The sequence below is a fragment of the Hemiscyllium ocellatum genome, chromosome 1 (genome assembly GCF_020745735.1).
Source record: "Hemiscyllium ocellatum isolate sHemOce1 chromosome 1, sHemOce1.pat.X.cur, whole genome shotgun sequence".
Taxonomy (NCBI): Eukaryota; Metazoa; Chordata; class Chondrichthyes; order Orectolobiformes; family Hemiscylliidae; genus Hemiscyllium; species Hemiscyllium ocellatum.
Genome location: NC_083401.1, coordinates 18,844,348 through 18,870,669, shown reverse-complemented (window position 1 = coordinate 18,870,669; position 26,322 = coordinate 18,844,348). Strand labels below are relative to the sequence as shown.

At 44.8% G+C, this 26,322-nt stretch overlaps 1 protein-coding gene across 2 annotated transcripts in view; it reads left to right on the top strand.

Annotated features, from left to right (window-relative positions):
• Positions 1 to 26,322, top strand: part of LOC132824791 (dedicator of cytokinesis protein 2-like) — a 1,235,709-nt gene that overhangs the window by 162,247 nt on the left and 1,047,140 nt on the right. For both annotated transcript variants that reach the window (XM_060839646.1, XM_060839560.1), the window contains exons 9-10: positions 9,086 to 9,167; positions 13,055 to 13,190. In XM_060839646.1, coding sequence (XP_060695629.1) covers positions 9,086 to 9,167; positions 13,055 to 13,190 — 218 coding nt within the window. The remainder of the gene's footprint in view (positions 1 to 9,085; positions 9,168 to 13,054; positions 13,191 to 26,322) is intronic.

Genomic DNA, 26,322 nt, shown 5'->3' with positions numbered 1-26,322 from the left:
GACCGCCCTCTGGGAAGGTATAGTGTCCACTTACATGGAGTGGGAGATGGAGCTGAACCACAGCAAACTAAAACCTTTTCCAAAACCATGATGAGGAGAAGTCCCTATCTCTTCCTATTTACTCACCATAACATGGCCCCACCGAGTAGCTCAGGCAGAGCAAATGCTAATCTGATAGACCATCTTAGTCCACAGAACATAGAACATTACAGTGCAGTACAAACCCTTCAGCCCTTGATGTTGTGCTGACCTGTGACACCAATCTGAAGCCCATCTAACCGACACTATTCCATTCTCGTCCATATGCCGATCCAATGACCATGTAAATGCCCTTAAAGTTGCTGAACCTACCACTATTGCAGGCAGTGTATTCCATGTCCCTACTACTCTGAGTAACCCACCTCTGACATCTTCCTATATCTATCAATTTAAAGCTATGTTCCCTCATGCTAGAAATCACCATCCGAAGAAAAAGCCTCTCACTGTCTAACCTACCTAACCCTCTGGCCATACTTTTATTCCTGATATTGCAATAGAAAGCCTTTGGGTTTTCCTTGATCGCATCCTCTGGTGACTTCTCGTGTCCCCTCCTGGCCCTTCTTAGCTCTCTCTTGAGATCTTTCCTGGCTAAGTTGTAACTCTCAAGCATCCTAACTGAGTCTTCACATCTCATCCTAACATAAGCCTTCCTCTTCCTCTTGTCAAGAGATTCAACTTCCTCAGTAAACTATGATCCCTATGCTCGATCACGTCCTCCCTGCCTGACCAGTACATACTTATCAAGTACTCGCAGTAGCTGGTCCTTGAGTAAGCTCCTCATTTCAACTATGCTTATCCTCTGCAGGTTCCTTCCCCATCCTATGCCTCCTAAATCTTGTGTAATCACATCGTAATTGCCTTTCCCCCAGTTATACCTCTTTCCCTGTGGTATATCCCTATCCCTGCCCATTGCTATTGTCAACATAACTGAATTGTGGTCACTATCACCAAAGTGCTCACCTATTTCCAAATTTTACTCATTGTGATTATCTGACATTTACTGAAACACTCTCTCCCTTTTTTGTTTGTCAATTTTTTTCTCATTTCAAATCTGAATTTTGATTTGATTTGATTTTTTGTAGTCACATGTACCTAAGTACCGTGAAAAGCTTTGCTTGTGACCAATATAGGCAGATCATAGCAAACAAAGACATACAGATTATAGGGTGCTTGGAGCCAGGCAGTCATATTTACAGCTACACAGGAGATGCACAAAATAGATAGGGCCCTGGGCTGAATTAGATTTGAAATTAGACAGGTCCATTCAGCAGTTTAATAAAAGCAGGGAAGAAGCTGTTCTTGAACGTGTGTGTGTGTGTGTGTGTGTGTGTGTGTGTGTGTGTGTGTGTGTGTGTGTGTGTGTGTGTGTGTGTGTGTATACGCGCGTTCATTCGTTCGTTCTAGCTTCTGCCTGACAGCAGAAACTTTTAATGGAATTGGAGGCTTTTCATAAGAACTAAGGAATTACCAGATAATAGAAGAGTGATTGACTTTCTACCATCTCGGTAGCTGGATCGTGTAACAACGTAGGACTCACTGATTAATGGTAGCAATCAAACTCAGCTAAATCCATGATCATTATCCACTTGGTAGGAACAACAGGATGGCAGTGTGTTAGTTCAGTGATTATAGATGAGAAAACGTTGATATATAAGAGGACCTGCTGTCCTTGTGTGCCAGTTACTGAAATTTACATATAGCAAGTAGTTAGGAATGCAAATGATTTGTTTGTATTTATTGCAATGGGTTTTGAGGAGCAGAGTTATCTTGTTGTTGCTGTAAAGGGGTTGGTAAAATCATACCTGGAGAATGCCGTTCTGGTTTCCTTTCCGAAGAAAAGATAGACTTGCTGGAAAAGGAGTTGAGGGAAGTTTCACCAGGCCAATTCCTGGGATGGCACCTTTGTCACTTTGAGTTGACTAGGCCTGAATTCACTGGAGATTAGATGAATGAAAAGGGATCTCATTTGAAATGTATAAAATTCTGACAGGGATGGACAGTCTGGAAGCAGGGCTAATTGGCTGGAACAAGGGGTCATGACCAGTGTCATAATATAAGATAGACAATTGTGGACTGGGATGAGGAGAAATTACACCACACAAGATGGATCCTGTGGAATCCTTACCCACAAGGCAGTGGATGGCAAGTCATGCTTCGGAAACAAATAGATCATTGTTTTATTATCCATTCACAGGATGAATGGGTATCAGTGGAATTTATTGCCCACTCCGAATTGTTCTTGAACTAAGTAACTTACCAGACCAGTCAGAAATATGTTGCAGGTTGGCAGCTCATGAATTTCCTAAGTCTAGGCAACCACCAGTGTTAATAAGATGGCACGTCATTTAATTGGAGTTGGTGTTGCAATGGGGTAAAGTATTACACCTTCACATTTTGGACCAGGGCTTTCATCTGAATATAAGAGAGTATAAACAAGGAGCAAGCCACTCAGCCCTTCATGCCTCTTCTGCCGTTCCATAAGATCATGACCGACCTGATAGAATACTCAACTCCACACAATCCCAGTTCCTTCAGGGGTTCCCGTGGAAGTGACCCCTGGTTCTTCAGCTGTTGAGTGAGACCCCCCCAAGGCCCACATGATCTCCCAGACTAAATGATTCTGCAAAAAATGATACCAATGTTTTTAAAGGAAACATGTACTTTCGTGTTCTGTAAATGAGGTGTGGGTAACGAAGGGTTAGGCCAGATTTATTGACATTGCTCCCTTGAGTTTTCTTTGGTGGGCCTTGTCTTTTCATTCTGTTGGAGACAGTAAGGATTGTAGATGCTGAAAGCCAGAGTCAATAGACATGAAGCTGGGAATGCACAGCAGGTCAGACAGCATCTGAGGAGCAGGAAAGTCAATGTTTTGGGACAAAAAGTTGATTTTTTGACTCCTTGGATGCTGTCTGACCTGCTGTGCATTTCCAGCTTCACATCTATGGTCTTTTCATTGAATATGGGTGTCATGAATGATGTAGACGTCAATTGCGCATCATTTACCCATTTGGATGCAGAGTGACACAACAGCATGGGTTCAGTTCCCGTACTGGCTAAGGTTATCGTGAAGGTCCTGTTACTCAATCTTGCCCTTGACCTAAGACGTGGTGACTCTCAGGTTCACCTCACCATCAATCATCTCTCTCTCTCTCTCTAATGAGAAAGCAGCACTATGCTGATTTCACCGTTGTCTTAATTCTGAGTTGTCCTGAACATGTAGTGGACATGTGTAACTCACTGGCACTGATTTGACGATTGAACAGACTGCCTGGTCATTCATGGTCCAACCAATTGGGTTTGATGCTGAAATGGAGTATAGGCCAGACTAGGTAAAGACAGTCATTTGCCTTTCCTAAAGACAATAGTTGTTTATTTTTAGAACAAATTAAACAGTTTTATTATGCTGTGTTTTGATTCCAGCCTTTTATTTCCAAATTTTCTCCCCATGACTCAAGTGAATTAAGTTATTTGTATTAATTCATTCATGGGATGAGGGTGTTGCTGGCTGGGTCAGCGTTTATTGCCCGTCCGTAATTGCCCAGAGGGCAGTTAAATGTCAACCACATTGCTGTGGGTCTGGACTCACGTATCGGTCAGACCAGGTAAGGGTTTCCCTTCTCTAAAACGCAAGAGTTTTCCAACAATCAGCAATGGTTTCATGGTTATCATTAGACTCTTAATTTCAGCTTTTTAATGAATTCAAATTCCACCGTCTGCCATAGCTGGATTCAAACCTGGATCCCCAGAACATTACCTGGGTCTCTGGATTAATAGTCTAGCGATAATCCCACTAGATCATCACTTCCCTATAAAACCTTAAACTAAAATGGTGAAATTTAGTGGTCAGTGACAGAGTGATAAGTTCCTTTTTCCTCTTTATCATATTGACAATTTTTTTATTTCTGCCTTAATTCTTTACCTGGCAATACAGCTCTCCTTCAGCACTGTGCTAGACTGTCGGTCTGGATTTCTATCCTTGAATCTCTGGAGTGGAGTATAAGTCTTTCTCGTGGGACCAGATTCCCACTGGAAATCCCATGTTATTCCAGCTAGATTAGATTAGATTACTTACAGTGTGGAAACAGGCCCTTCAGCCCAACAAGTCCACACCGACCCGCCGAAGCGAAACCCACCCATACCCCTATATTTGCCCCTTACCTAACACAACGGGCAATTTAGCATGGCCAATTCACCTAACCCGCACATCTTTGGACTGTGGGACGAAACCGGAGCACCCGGAGGAAACCCACGCAGACACGGGGAGAACGTGCAAACTCCACACAGTCAGTCGCCTGAGGCGGGAGTTGAACCCGGGTCTCTGGCACTGTGAGGCAGCAGTGCTAACCATTGTGCCACCGTGCCGCCCACTAGTGGGAACACAGAAACGTTGTTCGATCAAGAAGTTGAGATTTCGTGAACTGAGGAGCCTCTTGCCACACAAACCTGCCATCGTTCCAGTCTATGTGGCAAAAGCCTCTCTACAAATTCTCTCCAAAAGCACGTGCGATTACTTAGCACTGCGCAATGACAAGACAGAAGGTCAATTGAATTTACTTTCAGCATTTTCACCTGCTCACTGGAACTTTGCAAAAGACATCTGTTCACTTACCGGGACAATCAAATTGCAGAGAACGATATGTAGCATACTAAAACTGGTGTGAAATTAGACTTGAGGAGTTTGGTTCCACCTGAAGAAAACGTTTTTGTTTTTCATTGAAGGTATTCTGATTTATTAGAACAATCATACGGCAAATACAATAGGTGGGAAAGAAATTGGCAGTGAATACAATTTGAAACTGTAATTACTGGGAGTTTAGGCCTAACACAGTCCAGAATATTTCCCATTTGTCACTGTCAATTTCATGCTTCCTTTGACTCCACTGAAGTCGATCAGTTGCTGATTTAACAAATCTAAATGAACAAGGTATTTCAGAACTTGCAAAACTGGTGGCTCGCTTAAAGGGGCAGTGAGCAGGTCACCCAGGAGGTGAAAATCGTTATGTCAGTGATGTAGTCCATTCTTTGTGGCAGTTGCAAAATCTGGTGTAGATTGTCCTTTTAACTTTACACTTGTGAGGGATGTTTTACGTTATTGGTAAGTTTGAGCACAACCCTAATTATCCCATGCTATTTCAGAGGTTAGTTAAGAGTCAAATACATTACTGTGGGTCTGCAGTCAGACTGGGTAAGGACAGCAGATCTCCTTCTCTCAAGGAAATTTGTTATCATCTTGTATGGATACAGAGAAAGTAATGGCTTTCCAAATGCATTATTTTTTTGAAGAAGACAGTTAATTGCTCATGATTAGAGTGATGCTGGAAAAGCACAGCAAGTCAGGCAGCATCCAAGGACCAGGAAAATCGAAGATTTGGGCAAAAGCCCTTCATCAGTCGATTTTCCTGCCCCTCGGATGCTGCCTGACCTGCTGTGCTTTTCCAGCACCATACTAATTTTGACTCTAATCTCCAGCATCTGTTGTCCTTGTTTTTGCCTAGTTTATTGTCTGTCCCTACTTGCCCTGTGGAAGCTGCCTTCTTGAACCGCTGCAGTCCACCTGCTGTGGGTTAACCCACAATGTCATTAGGGAGGGAATTTCAGGATTTTAGCCCAGCCATACTGGGGGAATGATGATATATTTCCAAATCAGGACGGTGAATGGCTTGGAGGGAAATTTGCAGGTGGTGTTCCCATCTATCTACTGCCCTTGTCCTTCAAGATGGAAGTGATTGTCTAAGAATGTTGGTGAATTTCTGCGATGCTTCTTGGAGATAGTGCATACTGCTGCTCCTGAATGGAGGTGGTAGAGAAAATGGATGCTTGTGGATTTGGTGTCAATCAAGCGGGCACCTTTGTTCATCAAGATGATGTTGAGCTTCTTGAGAGTTGTCGGAACTAAGTCAAAGGAGTCTTGCTGAGTCGCTTCAGTCTGTTTTGTCAAGAGTACACACTGCTGCTACTCTCCTCTGGTATGGGAGGTCATGAGATGATGGATGGGTTGCCACTCAGGGGAGCTGCTTTTGTCCTGGATGGTGTCAACTTTGTTGAGCATTGCAACTGCAACCAGACCAGTGGGTGTATTCCATCACACTCCTGACTTGTGCCTTGTAGATGATGGAGAGACTTGAGGGGATGGGTCAGAAGGTGAGTTACCCTCTTCCAATCCTCTGACTTGCCTCTGTAGCCATTGTATTTTTTATGGTGCATACTGTTGAGTTTTTGGTCAAGATCCCCCCCCTCAGGATGTTGATAGTGGGGATGCAGTGATGGTAACACCATTTCATGTTAAGGAAAAATGGTTAGATTTTTTCTTATTGGAGAAGGCCATTGCCTGGCATTTGTGTGGCAAAAATGTTACATATCATTTTTGGCCCAAGGTTGGATCTTATTGCATTTGGGCATGAACTTCTTCAGTATCTGAGGAGTCACAAATGGTGCTGAACATTATTGGCGAACATCCCCACTTCTGATCTTATGATTGAGGGAAGGTCATTGACAAAACAGCTGGTTGGGCCGAGGATCCTACCTTGAGGAATTCCTGCAGAGATGTCCTGGAGCTGCGATGACTGACCTCCAATGATCAAAACCATCTTCCTAGGTGCCAAGTGTGACTCCAACCACCAGAGAGTTTGCCCCCGATACCCATTGATTTCAAATTTGCTAGGACTACTTGATGCCACACTCAGTTGAATGCAGCCTTGATGTCAAATGCTCTCATTCTCACCTCTTCTCTGGAATTCAGCTCTTTTGACCATGTTTGAACTAAGGCTGTAATGTGGTCAGGAGCTGAGTGGCCCTGGCAGAACCCAAGCTGGGCATCACTGAGCAGGTTATTGCTGAGCAGGTGCTGCATGATAGCACTGTTGATGACACCTTCCATCAATTTACTTTACTTATAGGCTGAATGGCCTACTCCATCTCCTTCTGTTCTTAAGTTCATGGGTTCACAGAAGCTGATGAAACCTAAATTCACTTAATAAAAATAACTGAAACTGAAAGCCTACCTCAGTAAAGGTGAACAGAAAGTCTTAGGAGGAGACAATGGCCTAGTGGTGTTATCACTGGACTGTGAATCTAGAAACTCAGGCAATTTTCTGGGGACCTGGGTTCAAATGGTGGAATTTGAATTCAGATTTTTTTTAGATTAGATTACTTACAGTGTGGAAACAGGCCCTTCAGCCCAAAAAGTCCACACCGACCTGCCGAAGCGCAACCCACCCATACCCCTAAATTTGCTCCTTACCTAACACTACGGGCAATTTAGCATGGCCAATTCACCCGCACATCTTTGAACTGTGGGAGGAAACTGGAGCACCCGGAGGAAACCCACGCAGACACAGGGAGAATGTGCAAACTCCACACAGTCAGTCGCCTGAGGCGGGAATATCTGGAAATAAAATATCTGATTAGATTAGATTACTTACAGTGTGGAAACAGGCCCTTCGCCCAACAAGTCCACACCGACCCGGCGAAGCGAAACCCACCCATACCCCTACATTTACCCCTTACCTAACACTATGGGCAATTTAGCATGGCCAATTCACCTGACCTGCACATCTTTGGACTGTGGGAGGAAACCGGAGCACCCAGAGGAAACCCACGCAGACACGGGGAGAACGTGCAAACTCCACACAGTCAGTTGCCTGAGTCGGGAAATTGAACCCGGGTCTCAGGCGCTGTGAGGCAGCAGTGCTAGCCACCGTGCCGCACGAATTAAAGAGTCTAACGATGGCTAATCTGGAATTAAAGAGTCTAACGATAACCACAAATCCATTGTTGATTGTCAGAAAAACCCATCTGGTTCACTTATGTCCTTTTGGGAAGGAATTTGCCATCCTTACTTGGCCTGGCCTACATGTAACCCCTGAATCACACCATTGTGGTGGCCTCTTAACTGCCCTGTGGTCAATTAGGGATGGACAATACATGCTGGCCTCGTTCAGAGATGCCCTCATCCTGTGAATGAAGTTTAAAAAAAATCATCATGGATTGCCATGAACAAAAAAGTTCACAAACATCCTTCAGAATAGTAAATCTGCCATTCTGATCTGGTCTGACCTATATGTGACTCCAAAAGCATAGGCCTGTAAAATGGCCTAGCAAGCTACACAGTTCAAGGGCAATTAGGGATGTGTAACAAATGCTGGCCTTGCCAACGACATCCACGTCCTGTGAATTGGTTTAAAAAAAGGTAAAAGGTGCTATTTGCAAATCAGTGTTAGGTTAGTGCAGGTTTTGCAAAATGCCGATTGAATTTTTTAACCAGAGTTAATTCCAAATCAAAATGAATAAGATCTTTAAAACAGAAAACAATACAGCAGAGGAGCAAGCCCTTCAGCCCACCATGTCTGCGCAGGCCATGATACCATTCTAAATTAATCTCATCTGCATGTCACTCTACACTCTGCCTGTTGACGCATTGGCTGATTTTTCTCTTTGTTGCAAGATTCAAATTCTGAACTGCCAACTGGCTATGGCAGAGTGCTTGAATGTTCATGATTCTGGTGAATTTCACTCATTCTGTCAGGATTATCTAACAAATCAATTTGGCCCGCCTGTTGCACATCCCAGCTGATCCTCCCTGGAATGACACCAATGGAATCTGGCAAGTTCTACAGCAATCCTCTCTGTCAGTTTACTATAGCAGTCGCCAAGGTGAATGTTAGCTGACCTCAGCAGTGAATTGCAGATCCAACAGTTGAAAACAAAAGGTTGATGGAGGAAGATAAACAATGAAGAAGATTCATTTTAATCAGTCGTTCTCGCAATGAAAAGTCATAGTGCCTGGGCATTTGTAGTGGCCTTTTAGAGATTGAGAAATGAGAGAGTCCACCATCAACCGAGTGATATGCTCTGAAAGTGTTTGGAGCTAAATCTTCTGTTGATGAAATTAAAAAAAAATCATTAAAAAAAAATCTCCCATCATCAGAAACACCCTTCCTGCATCTAGCTGAGTTTTGGTTTCAGACAGTTGTCGTTTTGCCTTCATTTTATATTCTAATATATGTAAAAGTAGATTTTATATTAAAATGAACTTCTGTCTTTTCAGTGAAAACTATTTATTCCGCTGGGCAAGCACTGGCCTACCAAAGGAGATTGAGATGCTGAACAATTTAAAAGTGGTGTTCACAGTAAGTATGGCATTGACATTTTCCAGCACACAATTAGGTCCATTTGACCCAACTATCAATCTTGGTATTTAAGGCCATGAGACGGCCTCTCCCTCACCTCTTGCTGTTGCAGATTATTCAGCCAACAAATCCTTCCATTCTTTCCTCCCGTCTGTGTTTATATCGTTTCCTCTTACATGCATCAATGCTGTTTTCCTCAGGCACTCCCTGTGATAGCAACCTCTACATTCCCCCCACTCTTTGGGTGTAGACATTTTATTTATTTACTGATTGGATTTACTCATGATGATGTTAATTTGGGGCTCCTAGTCTTGACAGGAGGAAACATTTTCTCCGTGTCTATCCAATCAAGTCACTCAAGAATTTGAAAGAAGACATGTCTCAATCCTTTCCAATGGAAAGAATTTGTTCAGTCTTCCCTGTTGGGCTCTGGTATCATTCTTGTATATTGTTTTTTCGTACTTCAGTTCATGCTTCTATATTATCCATTTCTATACTAGAAAGACGAACAACGAACTAAAACCTTCCTCTGTTCTTTAGGGAAGTGCTCCCAGACTCTACTGCTATTATTTTGAAATTGTGAAGGGACCACCAGTGCCAATTAGTAATGAACATGGTGATAGAAAACAGAAAAATGGAAATTTGGAAGCTAGGGTAGGAGTAGGCCAATCAGCCCTTCGAGCCTGCTCTGCCATTCATTCTAATCATCCGATTTAGGAGGCTGTTCCTGCTTTCCCCATAGGCCCAAATGGTATAGTCAACTCCTTCTTGAGATCATTCAAATCTTTTGACCTTAACCGTGTTTCGGGGAGAGAACTCCACAGACTCACAACTCTTTGGGTGAGGATATTTCTCCTCACCTTAGTTACAAATGGTTTAGCCAATATCCTTTGACTGTGACCCTGTGTTCTGGATTCTCCCATCATCAGAAACACCCTTCCTACATCTACCTGTTAGAATTTCATATGGTTCCATGAGATTAAACCTCCCCCCCCCCCCCCCCGCCCCCAACAACCATTCTTCTGATTTCCGGCAAATGTAATCCTTCCCAAGTCAACCAATTCCTGACACATCATTCCTGTCATCTCAGGACCCAGTTTGGTAAATCTTCGTTGTTCTTCCTATGGGAAGAACATCCTTCCTCACATAAGGAGATCAAAAATGCACACAGTACTCCAGGTGTGATGGAAACAGTCTCAATTCTTTTCAGATGATCAAACCAAAATGGAACAAATGGCCCTGTTTGTTTGTATTAACCTTGTCTCCAGATGCTGTTCACAAACAAAGGGCTATGTTGTACACGACCTTCCCACGTTTCTGGCAAGGTTTTGGTGGGGGGAGGGTCATACAGTTATAGAGATGTACAGCATGGAAACAGACCCTTTGGCTCAATTTGTCCATGCCGACCAGATATCCTAAATTAATCTAGCCCCATTTGCCAGCATTTGGTCCATATCCCTATAAACCCTTCCTGTTCATATACCCATTCAGATGCCTTTTAAATACTGTAATTGTATCAGCCTCCACCACGTCCTCTGGAGGCTCATTCCAGACATGCACCACCCTCTGCGTGAAAATATTACCCCTTGTGTTCCTTTTAAATCTTTCCCTTGTTATCCTAAACCTATGCCTTCTAGTTTTGAACTGTCCCACCCCAGGGAAAATGCTTGTCTATTCACCCTATCCATGCTCCTCATTATTACATAAACCTCTATAAGGTCACCCCTCAGCCTCTGGCGCTCCAGGGAAAATGGCCCGAGCCTATTCATCCTGTCCGTGTAGCTCAAACCCTCCAACCCTGGCAACATCCTTGTAAATCTTTTCTGAACCCTTTCAAGTTTCACAACATCCAATAAGAAGGAGGGAGGAAGGGGTAAAAGATGTAAAATTGGGTGAGTGTACAGTCTAACATCTCTCGGTCCATCCCAAGGTTTCACCCAGAATCTGAAGGGTATGGCCTTTACCCATGCCAAGGTTACCCCATGATTGGAAGGGGCTGTGTGTGAGGGTTGGCAGCTTTTTAAGAAGCTTGAGCTTCTTAAAGGGCAGGACCGGGCAGCTTGCTTCCCTTTAAACATTTTTAAGAGGATGGGAAGGAACAGGGCACATTATCTACAGGAGAAGCCATTCATACAGTAGGCCACCTGGGATCACCCCCCCTCCCCCAGTCCCAGAGATAGTCTTGAGCCCTTCTCCCCCATTGACCCACATGTCCTAAACCCTTTCTGCCCAACACCATTGACTTACCTTGGACCATAGCTGCCTTCAATGGGGAACGATAGCAGAAACTGCTGGAGAAACACAGCAGGTGTTCTGAAGAAGAGTCACTGGGCCCAAAACATTAACTCTGTTTCTCTCTCCGCAGATGCTGCCAGGCCAGCTGAGTTTCTCCAGCAGTTTCTGTTTGTGTTTCTGATTTCAGCATCTGTGGTTTTTTGTAACGCCTTTTCAGAGGGCTTGTCCACCATCCTGGCAGAACTCACGATTGGGCCCTTGGCATTGCTGCTGTTGCTGGCAAAGCAAACTGTCCAGCAGGACATGGGCTCCCTCTCCAGTAACCATCGCCCTCATTCATGGTGCTCACGGTGTTGTTGCTGTGGGATTCAGTTTCCTTTTGTAGGTCACGGGACAGGAGTGAGGAGTCCACCCGTTCCTCCCCCCCCCCTTCAACCCCACTCCACTTCCCTATATAGCATTTACATTTCTCATTCTCTGGTGCTCCAGCGTAGTTCGTGGGCGGCACGGTGGCACAGTGGTTAGCACTGCTGCCTCACAGCGGCTGAGACCCGGGTTCAATTCCCGACTCAGGCGACTGACTGTGTGGAGTTTGCACGTTCTCCCCGTGTCTGCGTGGGTTTCCTCCGGGTGCTCCGGTTTCCTCCCACAGTCCAAAGATGTGCGGGTCAGGTGAATTGGCCATCCTAAATTGCCCGTAGTGTTAGGTAAGGGGTAAAGGTAGGGGTATGGGTGGGTTGTGCTTCGGCGGGTCGGTGTGGACTTGTTGGGCCGAAGGGCCTGTTTCCACACTGTAAGTAATCTAAATCTAAGTTCCTTCAGAAAGAACATCAGTTGTCAAAAGTTACAGAGAAATGAAGGAGGGTTAACTTGGAACCCCTGCAGTGTGGAAACAGGCCATCTGGCCCAACAAATCCACACTGACCCTCCAAAAAGTAATCCACTCAGACTCATTCGCCTACCCTATTACTCCATTTACCCCTTAGTAATGCACCTAACCTGCACATCCCTGGACACTATGGGCAATGTAGCATGGCCCATTCACCTAACATACACATCGTTGGACTGTGGGAGGAAACCAGAGCACCTAGAGGAAACCCATGCAGACACGGGGAGAACATGCGGGGGTTATGTCACACTGCAAATTTGCACCAAGATTACAGGCTGAGAAAGTATTGCTGTTGCTTTGACACAGACAAAAGCAGATACAGCAATGTGTTAGACTCTGAACAGCCTGCTGAAGTGGCAAAGTACTCAATTTGTTGGCAACAAATGCTAGTCTTGCTGCTGACTCCCACATCCCATGAAATAACAAAAGAAAGTTGAAAAATCTATCCAACCCAGTCTTGAGTAGATTAAGTAAGGGGGTCAAAAGTTACAGGGAGAAGACAGAAACATGGGATTGAAAATCATTCAGCCATATTCAAATGGCAGAGCAAATGTGATAGGCCAAATGGTCTAATTTGCTCCTATATCTTATGATCTTATAGTCTAATGAGTTGGCTTTGATACTTTAAAGAAGAGGGCTGGTTACTGATTAACTTTTAAAACAAAACAGAAGAATTTTATAATATATATCAACACCAAAGCAAATTCTGTCATGCAAAGAATTAGAACTGTTATTCTCACTTTCTGATCTTTTTTAATTTTAGGATCTAGGAAGCAAAGACTTGAATCGAGAGAAGATTTACTTAGTGTGTCAGATAGTCCGGGTTGGGAGAATGGAGCTGAAGGAGACTAATGCCAAAAAGATGACTCAAGGTTTGAGAAGGCCATTTGGAGTTTCAGGTATGTGAAAGATTGCAAAGTTACGAGGACACAGAGAATGTTCTTGGAATCAATCGACAGTTTGTGAACTCTCAAATGCAAACAGTTCGGAGAATTGGAGGGAAGGAAAAGAAAAGGTCATTGTGACTCCATCAGTTTATTGATGGAACTTAACCCCTGACACTCACTCAATCTGCCATGCCTTTCTATCTCTTTATTTGGAAACATGTTTGGGAACTAATTCTTAGAATAAGAATCAAGGCTACAATGTTACAGGCAGATGCTGAGATCAGAGTCGAAGAGTGTGGTGCTGGAAAAGCATAGCCAGTCAGGCAGCATCGAGGAGCAGGAGAATCAATGTTTCGAGCATAGCTCTTCATTAGAAATCTGATGAAGGGCTTATGCTCGAAACGTCGACTCTCCTTCTCCTCGGATGCTGCCTGACCAACTGTTGTTTTCCAGCACCACAGTCTTCGACTACAATGTTACAGATCTATCGTGAGCCATTGTTGGAAAATGACATTCTTCGTTTGATTGTGTTGAGATCTAAAGGGATCAAAGGTTATGGTTGGGGGTAAATTGGGAAACCGAACTGGATGTTCAGTCATCATGACAGTGAGTAGTGATGCAAGCTCACAAGGTCAAATAGCCTAACCCTGCACCTTTTTGTGATATTTCTTTGTTACAAACTGATTTACACAATTTGCTTTTATTCTGTCCACTGACGATTGAGTTTGCAAATTTGATTGATTGATTTTTGGGATGAAATCTCTGCTTAAACCAAATCTGTGCCACATAAGAAGTCCCATTGGGAACTCCTCACAATAGCAAGGATATATTGGATATGGAGAAGGTGCAGCATAGATTTATTTGAGTCCCGCCATTTATAGGGTGGACAGCTACAAGGAGTAGGTTGAGGAGATTACCCTTTTTTAGTTTCATACAACAACAGAAATTGCCAGAGAAACTCAGCAGGTCTAGCAGTATCAGTGGGGAGAAAGCAGAGTTAACATTTCCAATCTGAATTTCTGAAATGTGCTAACTCTGCTTTCTCTGCGCAGATGCTGCCAGATGTGCTGAGTTTCTCCAGCAATTTCTATTGATGTTTCAGATTTCCAGCATCTGCAGTTCTTTGTGTACTTGTTAAAAAAAAATCTGTTTATCTTTATCCATTCACAGCCTTGGCTGGCAAAGCTGGTGATTATTTTCCATTCCTATACCTCTCAAGAGAAGACAGTACTGAGCTGCATTCTTGCAACACTTGACTCTAAGTGGTGAATGGATGCCCACGCTACTGTGAATTTTAGGATTTTGAGCCAATGACATATCAGGATGGTGTGTGACTTGGAAGAGAACTTCATTTGGTGGTTTTTCCATGTGTCTTTTACGTTCTCAGTGGTAGAGATTGCAATGTCAGGGGCAATGATTGCTGAAATGATGGATGGCTTGCCAGTCAAGAGAGCTGCCTGGATGGTGTTGACTTTGATGAATGTTATATCGAGGCAGTGGGGAGTATCCTGATTCCTGTCCTGTGTATTATGGATAGAGGATGAACAGGCCTTCGGGGAGTCAGGAGGTGATTCACTTTCTAAACTGGGGGTCAGTTAGCTCAGTTGGCTGAACGGTTGCTTTAGTGATGCAGTCGATAGAGAACAGCCAGGGAATTCCTAGAGGCATGGCACTCATCCACAGATTCAATCAATAAGCACACCGACCTGGACCCAATATACCGACCACTGCAACGGACAGCTGGAACTGACAACTGGAAGCGGCAGATTCAAACCACTACAAATGCTGGAGGAAAGATCACAGAAGCGCCTCACAGGAGGCTCCCAAGCACTGAGGATGTCACCTAGACAGGGGATGAAACGTCTGCAACACAAATTCCCAGCTCGGCGAACAGAACCACAACGATGCAGTCAATAGCAAAATTCCTGCTCTGGCTGGGGTTACACATGAGGGGCCTCTCCTTCTCTATCTTTTCCCTTGCCTCAGGTTAAACCACCATCAGCCCTATGGCCCATTCAGACTGCTTTGCCACTACCTTTACTCACTGCTGGATTCCCAATCTTGTAGCTTCAGTCAAGCTCCAATGTGCCCCGGTGTGTTTCAGAAAGGCTGTCTCCAGTACACTTACTCCTGACAGGCACTCTCCGAATCAGGAGAAATTGGTGTCTTAATGATACAAAGCTGCTGCCCACCATCTTGCAGCAGCCAGCAGAGCAGCTGATCCACGTTCCCATCTGCCAACGATAATTCCCAGTGGTGGCTGAAAAGTGCTGCTGCTCCTGAACATTTTCAATGCACCTGACACCCTGACTGCAGCTTCCAGCATGAAAGCACACACACACACACACACACACACACACACACACACACACAGGTGTACACATACACGCATGCGAACACTCAGACACACACATATACTCTCACACACATGCATAAGCACACACACACGAACACATACACACACACACACACACACACACACACACGTGTACACATACACACGTGAACACATACACACACATGTCAACACATAAACACACACAAACACACACAGACACAGGTGTACACATACACTGAACAGGCACACACACGCAAAGAGAGACATACACAGGCATGCACGCACATGCACACAGACAACCATCCAGACACGACAAATACACAGAGACCACAGGTGCACAGTCATAGACACACACATAAGCATGCACATATTGGCCTACACAGACATATACAGACACGTGCAGGAACACACACATACACACACCAGACAGAGATACAAACACACAAATACACAGACAGACAAACACAGATTCACAGTCCTGTAGAAGGACTTATGCCTGAAACGTCGATTCTTCTGCCCTCGGATGCTGCTTGGTCTGCTGTTTTTTGGTAGTTTGGCGCACTGACCTGTACACCGCTGAAGCCAAACGCCAGCTCGCTTTGGCGCACTGACCTGTACACCGCTGAAGCCAAACGCCAGCTCGCGGACGCCTCCTCTTATCGCCCCCTTGACCACGACCCCACCTCCCACCACCAAACCATCATCTCACAGACCATCCAGGACCTCATCACCTCAGGGGATCTCCCATCCACCGCCTCCAACCTCATAGTCCCACAACCCCGCACCGCCCGTTTCTACCTCCTGCCCAAAATCCACAAACCTGCCTGCCCCGGCCGACCCATTGTCTCAGCCTGCTCCTGCCCCACCGAACTCATCTCCCAATACCTCGACACGGTCCTGTCCCCTTTAGTCCAAGAACTCCCCACCTACGTTCGGGACACCACCCACGCCCTCCACCTCCTCCAGGATTTTCGCTTCCCCGGTCCCCAACGCCTTATTTTCACTATGGACATCCAGTCCCTGTACACCTCCATCCCCCATCACGAAGGACTCAAAGCCCTCCGCTTCTTCCTTTCCCGCCGCACTAACCAGTACCCTTCCACTGACACCCTCCTTCGACTGACTGAACTGGTCCTCACCCTGAATAACTTCTCTTTTCAATCCTCCCACTTCCTCCAAACTAAAGGAGTTGCCATGGGCACCCGCATGGGCCCCAGCTATGCCTGCCTCTTTGTAGGATATGTGGAACAGTCCATCTTCCGCAACTACACTGGCACCACCCCCCACCTTTTCCTCCGCTACATCGATGACTGTATCGGCGCTGCCTCGTGCTCCCACGAGGAGGTTGAACAGTTCATCAACTTTACTAACACCTTCCATCCCGACCTGAAATTCACCTGGACTGTCTCAGACTCCTCCCTCCCCTTCCTAGACCTTTCCATTTCTATCTCGGGCGACCGACTCAACACAGACATCTATTATAAACCGACTGACTCCCACAGCTACCTGGACTACACCTCCTCCCACCCTGCCCCCTGTAAAAACGCCATCCCATATTCCCAATTCCTTCGTCTCCGCCGCATCTGCTCCCAGGAGGACCAATTCCAACACCGCACAACCCAGATGGCCTCCTTCTTCAAGGACCGCAGATTCCCCCCAGACGTGATCGACGATGCCCTCCACCGCATCTCCTCCACTTCCCGCTCCTCCGCCCTTGAGCCCCGCTCCTCCAACAGCCACCAAGACAGAACCCCACTGGTTCTCACCTACCACCCCACCAACCTGCGCATACAACGTATTATCCGCCGCCATTTCCGCCACCTCCAAACGGACCCCACCACCAAGGATATATTTCCCTCCCCTCCCCTATCAGCGTTCCGCAAGGACCACTCCCTTCGTGACTCCCTTGTCAGATCCACACCCCCCACCAACCCAACCTCCACCCCCGGCACCTTCCCCTGCAACCGCAGGAAATGTAAAACTTGCGCCCACACCTCCACACTCACTTCCCTCCAAGGCCCCAAGGGATCCTTCCATATCCGCCACAAGTTCACCTGTACCTCCACACACATCATCTATTGCATCCGCTGCACCCGATGTGGCCTCCTCTATATTGGTGAGACAGGCCGCTTACTTGCGGAACGCTTCAGAGAACACCTCTGGGCCGCCCGAACCAACCAACCCAATCACCCCGTGGCTCAACACTTTAACTCCCCCTCCCACTCCACCGAGGACATGCAGGTCCTTGGACTCCTCCACCGGCAGAACACAACTACACGACGGCTGGAGGAGGAGCGCCTCATCTTCCGCCTGGGAACCCTCCAACCACAAGGTATGAATTCAGATTTCTCCAGCTTCCTCATTTCCCCTCCCCCCACCTTGTCTCAGTCGGTTCCCTCAACTCAGCACCGCCCTCCTAACCTGCAATCCTCTTCCTGACCTCTCCGCCCCCACCCCACTCCGGCCTATCACCCTCACCTTGACCTCCTTCCACCTATCCCACCTCCATCGCCCCTCCCCCTAGTCCCTCCTCCCTACCTTTTATCTCAGCCGGCTTGGCTCTCTCTCTCTTATTCCTGATGAAGGGCTTATGCTCGAAACGTCGAATTCTCTATTCCTGAGATGCTGCCTAACCTGCTGTGCTTTGACCAGCAACACATTTGCAGCTGCTGTTTTTTTTCAGCAACACATTTTTCAACACAGATACACAGTCACAAACATATGCACACAGACAAACAACATGATGGCATAACTGTATATCCAACTCTTCGGTGGGGTCTGTATGTTTTCATTCACTGACATCCATATGATTAAAATGGTTTCAGTATAAATCTATAGTTTAGCAGAGGATGGCTGGACGACTAGTTTTCAATGCAAAGTAACACCATCGAGATGGGTTTGATTCCTGCACTGGATGGCTGAGCTGTGCGTGTATTCTTCTCCTCAATCTGTCCCCTCACTTGAAGCTTGGTAATCGACACGTTATGTAGCCCCTTTCATGATCTCATGACTTCCCAAAATACTCTATGTATCTGAAGTCCTATCTCACTGTAAGGAACTGTAAGAAATGCAATTTTCAATTGGTGCTTAGCAAAGTCCCACAAGCAGCAGTGTGATAACTCTCAGATAATCCATTCCTTTTTTAATGAGGTTTTGTTACTTGATAAATGTTGGCAAACACAGAGATCAGCTCCCTTAACTCTCCTTTGAAACAGTGCCATAGTATCTGGAATGGGCTGCTGGGGCACTGGTTTAACCTTACCCAAAAGATGGTGAAGTAGTTCAGCAGTCCCTCAGTACTGTTTTGGAGTATCACTGCAGAATTTGTGCTCCACATGCCGGCATAGGACTCAAATCTACAACCTCCCTTCCCTTACAATGAACTGACAACATCCCTTTCCCTGGTAACCATCTTGCTTTGAACATGGCTGCTGGCATCAACCTGGATGGCATGCTTTGAGACCTAATTAATTGTCTGGTAAAATATGCCACCACCACTAAGATTTCCTCCATTATATCAAAAGACGAGGACCAAGCCTCAGCTGATCTGTTGTTAAAGCCTTCACCAGGTAGTATGGTGGCTCAGTGGTTAGCACGGCTGCCTCACAGCACCGGGGACTTGGGTTCGATTCCACCCTCAGGCACAGTTTCACCCTGTCTTTCTGGGTTGCCTTTGGGTGCTCCGGTTTCCTCCCAAAGATGTGCAGGTTAGATAAGTTGGCCATAGTGTCACAGGAATGTGCTGCTAGGTGGGTTAGCCATGGGAAATGCAGGGGGGTGAGTTTGGATGGGATGCTTTTTGGACAATCAGTGTGGACTCAATGGGCCGAATGGCCTGCTTCCGCACTGTAGGGATTCTGTGACTTTGTTGCCTGTGGACTTGGCTATTCTAACTCACTTCTGGCAGAGCTCCTATGTTCCATAAGTAATCAACAACTTTGCCACAGGAGTGTCCAAACTCACACCAAGCCTCTTTCATTGCTTGCCCCTTGATTTCACTAACCTACACAATGCTGTCAATTTTAAAATTCTCATCTAGCTCTCAAATCCCCTCAAGGCCTCGCCCTCCCTGCAGGTGTAATCTCCTCCAGCCTCATGACTATTTCCTCACATCTTTGATCAAATCCTCCACTCCCGGTTGTGGCTTCAGCAGCCTGGTCTCAAGCACTGGAATTCCCTCCCCAACCCTCTCTGTTTCTCTTGCTTTCTTGTCCTAAGACGCTCTTGACAGAGTCTTAATCTCCTGAGAGAGGGGCTTATGATGTTACAGGCACCACATAAATTCAGTTTGTTGCTGTCTGAATCATAAGAGAACTCATTCTACACAGGTTAGCACAAACATTGTCATGGCAGATTAGGAAGGCCAAAGGGCCTGTTCCTGTGCTGTATTGTTCTTTGATTGACCAATTGTTTAATAGACTCGTTCAGTTCCTGAGAGACAGAAAACACAGTCGTGTAATTCGAGAACAACTCGAGTTTAATAATGAAGATATGGGTTGGATAGACATTTTCAAGTTTTGATTAATTACTTGAAGGGTCAGGATGAGTTAAGTGCGGTGTGTAATGTAGTGATTCAGATACATTAGATTGTGTCTGTTTTATGGATGGAACTAATGATGATAGTTGTGATTATGTAAGTTATGTGTTTATAAACCCAGCAAAAAATTCTGGGAAGTAAAAGCTCTTCAAAGCAACTGAAAGCTAATCGAGAAAACCCAGCAGGGGGAGCCCAGGTCACGTGTGTCTGTATTTGTTATGTAGATGATAAATAAAAGAGATGCATAAAAACAAAATCTGAATTCTTGAGAAAAGAAACCGCAAATATCATTCTTCAAGGGAATGCTCGTGTGTGGCAATATTTTCCGAGATGATTCAGATGTGATTAATTTTTAAAAGATTTGCTTGTTCAGGAGAAAAGGTAACAGAAGGAAAACCTTAAGGTTTTCACATCACCTTTTATGACCTTGACTGTCCCCAAGAGTGCAACCTTTGCAGTGTTATTGCTGTCATAACATTTAAAAAGTAGCAACTAATTTGCACACAGTAAGATCTCATAGGGAGCAATGTTATAATGGTCAAATCATCATTTTATCAAGGTTGTTTGCTGGGATGTTTGTTAGCGAGGGCTCTCTTTCTGCAATACATCATTGGATCTTGTTCACGAACCTGAAAGCTTTGGTTTAACTCTTGCACCTCAATCTTGCAGCTGTGCGTTAATGGCATCCATATTAGACTTCAACCCACAATTCAAGTTTCCCTACTGAGAGAGGATAATGCCACCCATTGTACCACAGCGAGCAGTAAATGCTCCCACAGCTTTGGATGACAATGGGTATCTATGAAACACAATATCAGGGGAGAAGAGATGCTGCAATAATTCTCTGCACTAGATTGGTGGTTTGCTGTCCAGAATTGCTCTCACATAGAGCTTTCCAGCACAGCTAGACAGTGTGGAAGAAGGAAGCCACTAAAATCTAGAATTCCACTAAAACAGGAATTCCACTTTAAGGTATACAATATCAGCTCAGACTAACACAAGCCACTTCCAGCCTTTACCCGCTCACCGTTTCGAGGTAAGCTTTATTGGACTTGGAACATGGGTCTGAATCTGAGGAGAAATTGGTTATGTCATTGTTGCTGAGTTTCGTGGAGGATTTCTCTCCTTATCTGAGAAGGATATTCTTCCTGTCCAGAGAGTGCAGCAATTCCTTTGATGTCTCAGCTGACAGAGGAGGAGAGATTGAGTCGGCTAGGATTGTATTCACAGGAGTTCAGAAGAATGGAGGAGGATAGCCGAATCCCAACTAAAGTTCTAACAGCACTAGATAGGGCAGATATGGGAAGGATGCTCCTAATGACCAGATAGTCCAGAACCAGGGGTCTGTGGACTTGGATAAACCATTTAGGATGGAGGTGAGGAGAAATTTCTTCACCCAGAAAGTGTGGTATTGGCTACCACAGAAAAGCAATTGAGGCCAAGACATTGTATGATTTCAAAAAGGAGTTGGATATAACACTTGGGACTAAAGAGACCAAAGGATTTGAGGAAAAGCAGGAGCAGGCTACTGAGTTGTTTGATCAGAATGAGTGATAGAGCAGATATGAAGGGCTGAATGGCCTACCCCTGCTTCCATTCTGTGTAATGGCACCAAAGTGGCATTCATATCATTGGAGAGAGGTATTTTGTGCATATTATTCCATATCCCAAGTGTTACTCAAATCTGCACCACAATATTAATGGGATGGCACAGACTGCTGCATATCAACTACTTCAGCTGAAGTGATGAACTACAGATACAAGGCACATGATCAAGTTATCAATTTTGCACAAGATGGACCAAAGCAAAAGGCCCAATGGAGAAAAATCTTCACATTTTTAATGGAAGGTTTTTATGTTGTATTTGCTCATTGGATCTGGGTATCTTTCTGTCTGGGCTAACTTTATTGTCCATCCTGAATGGTCCAAAGGGCAGTTGAGAGTCAATTACTTCCTGGAGCCACATGTTGGCCAGACCAGCTGAGGATGGCAGGTTTCCTTCCCTAAAGGGCATTAGTGAATCAGATTTTAATAATAGTCAACATGATCACAATTAGACCAAACTTTTCATTCAGATGTTGCTGTAGAATGTAAATTTTATGAAGTACCTTGAACATATTTGCACTCATGTCTACAGGATATTAGTTTGAGGGTCTGGATTACTCTATATTACTGCCACAATACAGTCTTCGTTTAGCCATTATCGCTGGTGGCAACATTAGAGGACTTGGTCAATGTTTGTAAAGGGTACATCTGAACTTTTGTATGGAGATGAGGAAAAGATGCAGGATAGGAGTTAACAGTACAATCTAAACAGCTGGCAACAGTGTTAACATCATGAACTAAATGGGCCCCTTCTCTGCTGTACATTTCAGAATGATTTGGGATCCTTTCAGATGGATTTAAATGAAATGTGGATGACTTGCCGGCTAACAAATTTTCAGACTCTGCTGATTCGGGGTGACTTTTTATTAAAGTGACTATCCAAATGGATGATGTTTTGGCAATGCAATGATCAAACTCAAATTCCAGACTGTTTTGAAATAATCTCCCACCTGAAGGCTTCCTGTCAGTGCATGAGGCAGTGGGCATCCTAGAAAAATGGCATGGCCAGGACAAAAACAGAAGTTGCTGGAAAAGCTCGGCAGATCTGGCAGAATCTGTGAAGAGAAATTAGAGTTAACTATTCGGGTCACAGAACAATACAGCGCAGAACAGACCCTTTGGTCCTCGATGTTGCACCGACCTGTGAACTATTCTCAGCACATCCTTCTACACTATCCCATCATCATCCATGTGCTTATCCAAGGATTGTTTAATCTCCCTGATGTGGCTGAGTTGACTACATTGGCAAGTAGGGCATTCCACACCCTTACCATTCCCTGAGTAAAGAACCTGCCTCTGACATCTATCTTAAATCTATCACCCCTGAATTTGTAGTTAGGCCCCCTCGTACATGCTGACATCATCATCCTAGGAAAAAGACTTTCGCTGTCTACCCTATCTAATCGTCTGATCATCTGGTGACCCTTCCTCCAAACGTGTAGTTAAGGAGCTGGCTGAGTGCAAAGAGTGCTGAAATATTAGTTAAAAGGAGTGAAGTTATTCTGTGGAGCTTCACTGAGTGGAAAGCTAAAGGGATTGGTGCTGGGGTCTCAACAGTTTCACAGTTCACACTTTCACACCACATGGATTCACATAGTCAGGAGCAGCTTTGATGAAGATACTAGCCTGGGGGTGAAGGTAAGATTCAGAATAGCCTAGAGTAAGTGCTGAATTGTCATCTTTGGAGGAAATATTAAGCTAAGGGTCTGTCTGCCATCATAGGTAAAGATTCAAAGGGCATTAGGGGTCTTCCCAATATCCTGGCTAATGCTTCCTCACAACCAACATCACCAATCAGGTCTGCATCACAGGTTATGGGTTGTTGCTGTGCAAATTGGTCCCTGCACTGCAGCGTTTACTCTTCAGAAGCTTCCCATTGGTTGTAAAGAGGCTAAGGTCATGGCTAATGGGGCTAGACAATTGCAAATCTTTTTTCTTTCTTTCTGGCAGAGAGAGATCATTGCTGACAGGAGCTGATAACAGTGCTTCCACTTCTGTCATGCCTTCACCTAAAGTAATATATAGATGCAGTCTGCAGAAGAATGCTCAGTCAGCAAACTTGGGAACCAAAGTGATGAACACACAGGAACAAACTCATTGATTAGCCATATGAAAATAAAGAAATGTGCTTGGTTAGGGAATATAGATTTCTTGTTTTCGATTGACTAATTACTGTTTAATGGGAACAGAAAGACTCTGTTAATACACAATTTATTATCAGTGGGGATTGGTCATATGTTCAGCCCTGACGAATAGCAATTGGTTTCGAAGCCAATTCCAAATGCTGAAGTTGACTTTTAATACACTGGGAAATGCTGACTTCACAGAAGGTCCAAATGTTTTCATTGAAGTATTTCAGTTTGTTTTCCATCAGTTTGAAAACATATTGAGGGTTTTCTGGGAATGATATAGGTGATTCAGTCCCTTGAGTCTGTCTGCCGTTCAATCACTGGTCTGTAAGCTAAACCTGTTTCGTTGTCATTGTTCCCTTTCTCTTAGTAATCATTCTTAACTCAAACAGGAAAGCAGATTATTTGAACAAAAATAATTTGAACAAAACTTATCACTTCGCATGGAAGTACTTAACCTACTGGGCTAACAATCGAGAACTGGGAAAGTCAGATCAACATGGGCAGCCAATTCTTTGGGTTGGCCTTGAACATGCTGGGCTGAATGTGCCTCCATCTGCGATTTCAAATAGAGAGTGAAGCTCCCTCAAACCTTGTCCCCATGAGACATTCCCAAGACAGGGAGAGCATGGGGTCAGATACAGAATAAAGCTTCCTCTACTCTTTTCAAAGTCAAAAGAGTGAAAGAGCCGCTGCATCGAAATAAAAACACAAATTAACAGTCAAACTGAACCCTGTATAACCAAATAGAAACTTAATAAATTAAAATAGTAAATTGTCCAGGCCGATGATGGACTTCAGTCCCTGTGGTACCCAATGGTTTCAAAAAGGCCTGGAACATGATGGTGAGCACCAAGTACTCCATCTCCGGGGAAACTCGAGCACAGAGGTAATGGTAAAAGGGGGGGGGGGATAGTCAGGGAAAAAGAGCCCCTGTGCAGCCCAGTGCCTAGACCTAGTTTAGAGCAATTTTACCCAGGTTCCAGAGCAGACTCAAGAGAAGGTCCTCTGACCTGCCCCTCCCGTTCCACATGGGATGCCCATGGATCTGGGACTGAAGTGTAACCTTCAAAACAAAAAGGGTCTGCAAATGAGGGGGTGGGGAGGGGAAGAAAAAAACTCATGACCTCCTTCTACGCTGCATGCACTTTGCTGGTGGGGCAGGACTCCACCAAAAAATCTGCCCTCGCTGAACAAAGATCACATGACTTGTGACTGAGAGGGAACAGGCCCATCTCCAATGACAAAAAAAAGTCAATGGTTTTGCATTTTATTTTCACAAACTTGCAAAATAATTATTTTGAACTCCAAACCTGTGCTGGTTGTCATCAAAGATAGTTACCCTCCTACACTTATGTCTGATTTAGTTTGAGTTCCTTTGTGAAGTACAGCTGGAGATGGCACTTGAACACGTGGAGGTGGTGGAGGTGTATTGTTTTCATCCGTCTTTAATGGGAAGAGTCGCACAAGCTCCCCAGCTATTCTTTTATTAAAAAAACCCACAAAATAAATGATGGAACATTACAATTGATAGAAGATAAAACACTAGCTTGAATGGGATTTTGCTCCTGGTTGGTGTGATCTGAATTAAAAGCAGTCAAACTGTTCACCAATGGAGCTGCGTGGATAACTACAGTTTTATTTTTCCTGACATCATGAGGCCTTGTCCTGGTTAAGTGCTTCCCAACTGAGATAAATTGAAAAGTAATAATTACAAACCCAATCAAGGTTGAATATCAAAGAATGCTGCTGAACAGTACCCCATCCTGATAAAAACTCTCCTCGCTGTGACTGTCCTCATCTCCTGTCACTCCCATCATTGGGACCAACACTGGTTCCTCAGTTTTCAGATTCACAATTTCATTTTTATCACCTTTCAATATCTTCCTTCTCTCTTTCCATGACTTCCTCCAGCCCCACAACCCCCCTCCTCTAACCCCATAGCACATTCTCTCTGCAGACTCCTCTGACCTTATACCCTTCTCAATCTTTGTGACCTTCTCTGCACCACAACTCAACCAATTCCCCCAACTCCAAAAACTCTCCCTGTCTCTTGGACCTTTTCCAGCACCTACTGCCCTCCCTGTCTCTGTAATTTCCTCCAGTACCTACAACCTTATCTGTCTCTGTAACCGCCACTGACCCCACAATACTCTATCATTGAAGACTCCTTGGTTCCTGTATTCCACCCAATCTTTGTAACCTCTTTTGCCACTCAACCCTCCCTGCCTGTGTAAACTCCTCCAGCCTCGACAACCCCCACTATCTCAGTTGCCTTCTCCAGCCCTATATGTGTGACCTCCTCCAATGTTGTTTGTGATATACAGAAATGACCTGAAAGAGGCATTGATGGTCTGATCAGTAAGTTTGCAGATGACACAAAGATTGGTGGAGTCGCAGAAAGCATTGGGGACTCTCAAAGAATACAGAACAATATAGGTAGACTGGAGAGTTGGGCGGAGATGTGGCAGATGGAGTTCAATCCAGACAAATGTGAGATAATGCACTTTGGAAGGTCTAATTATAGAGCGAATT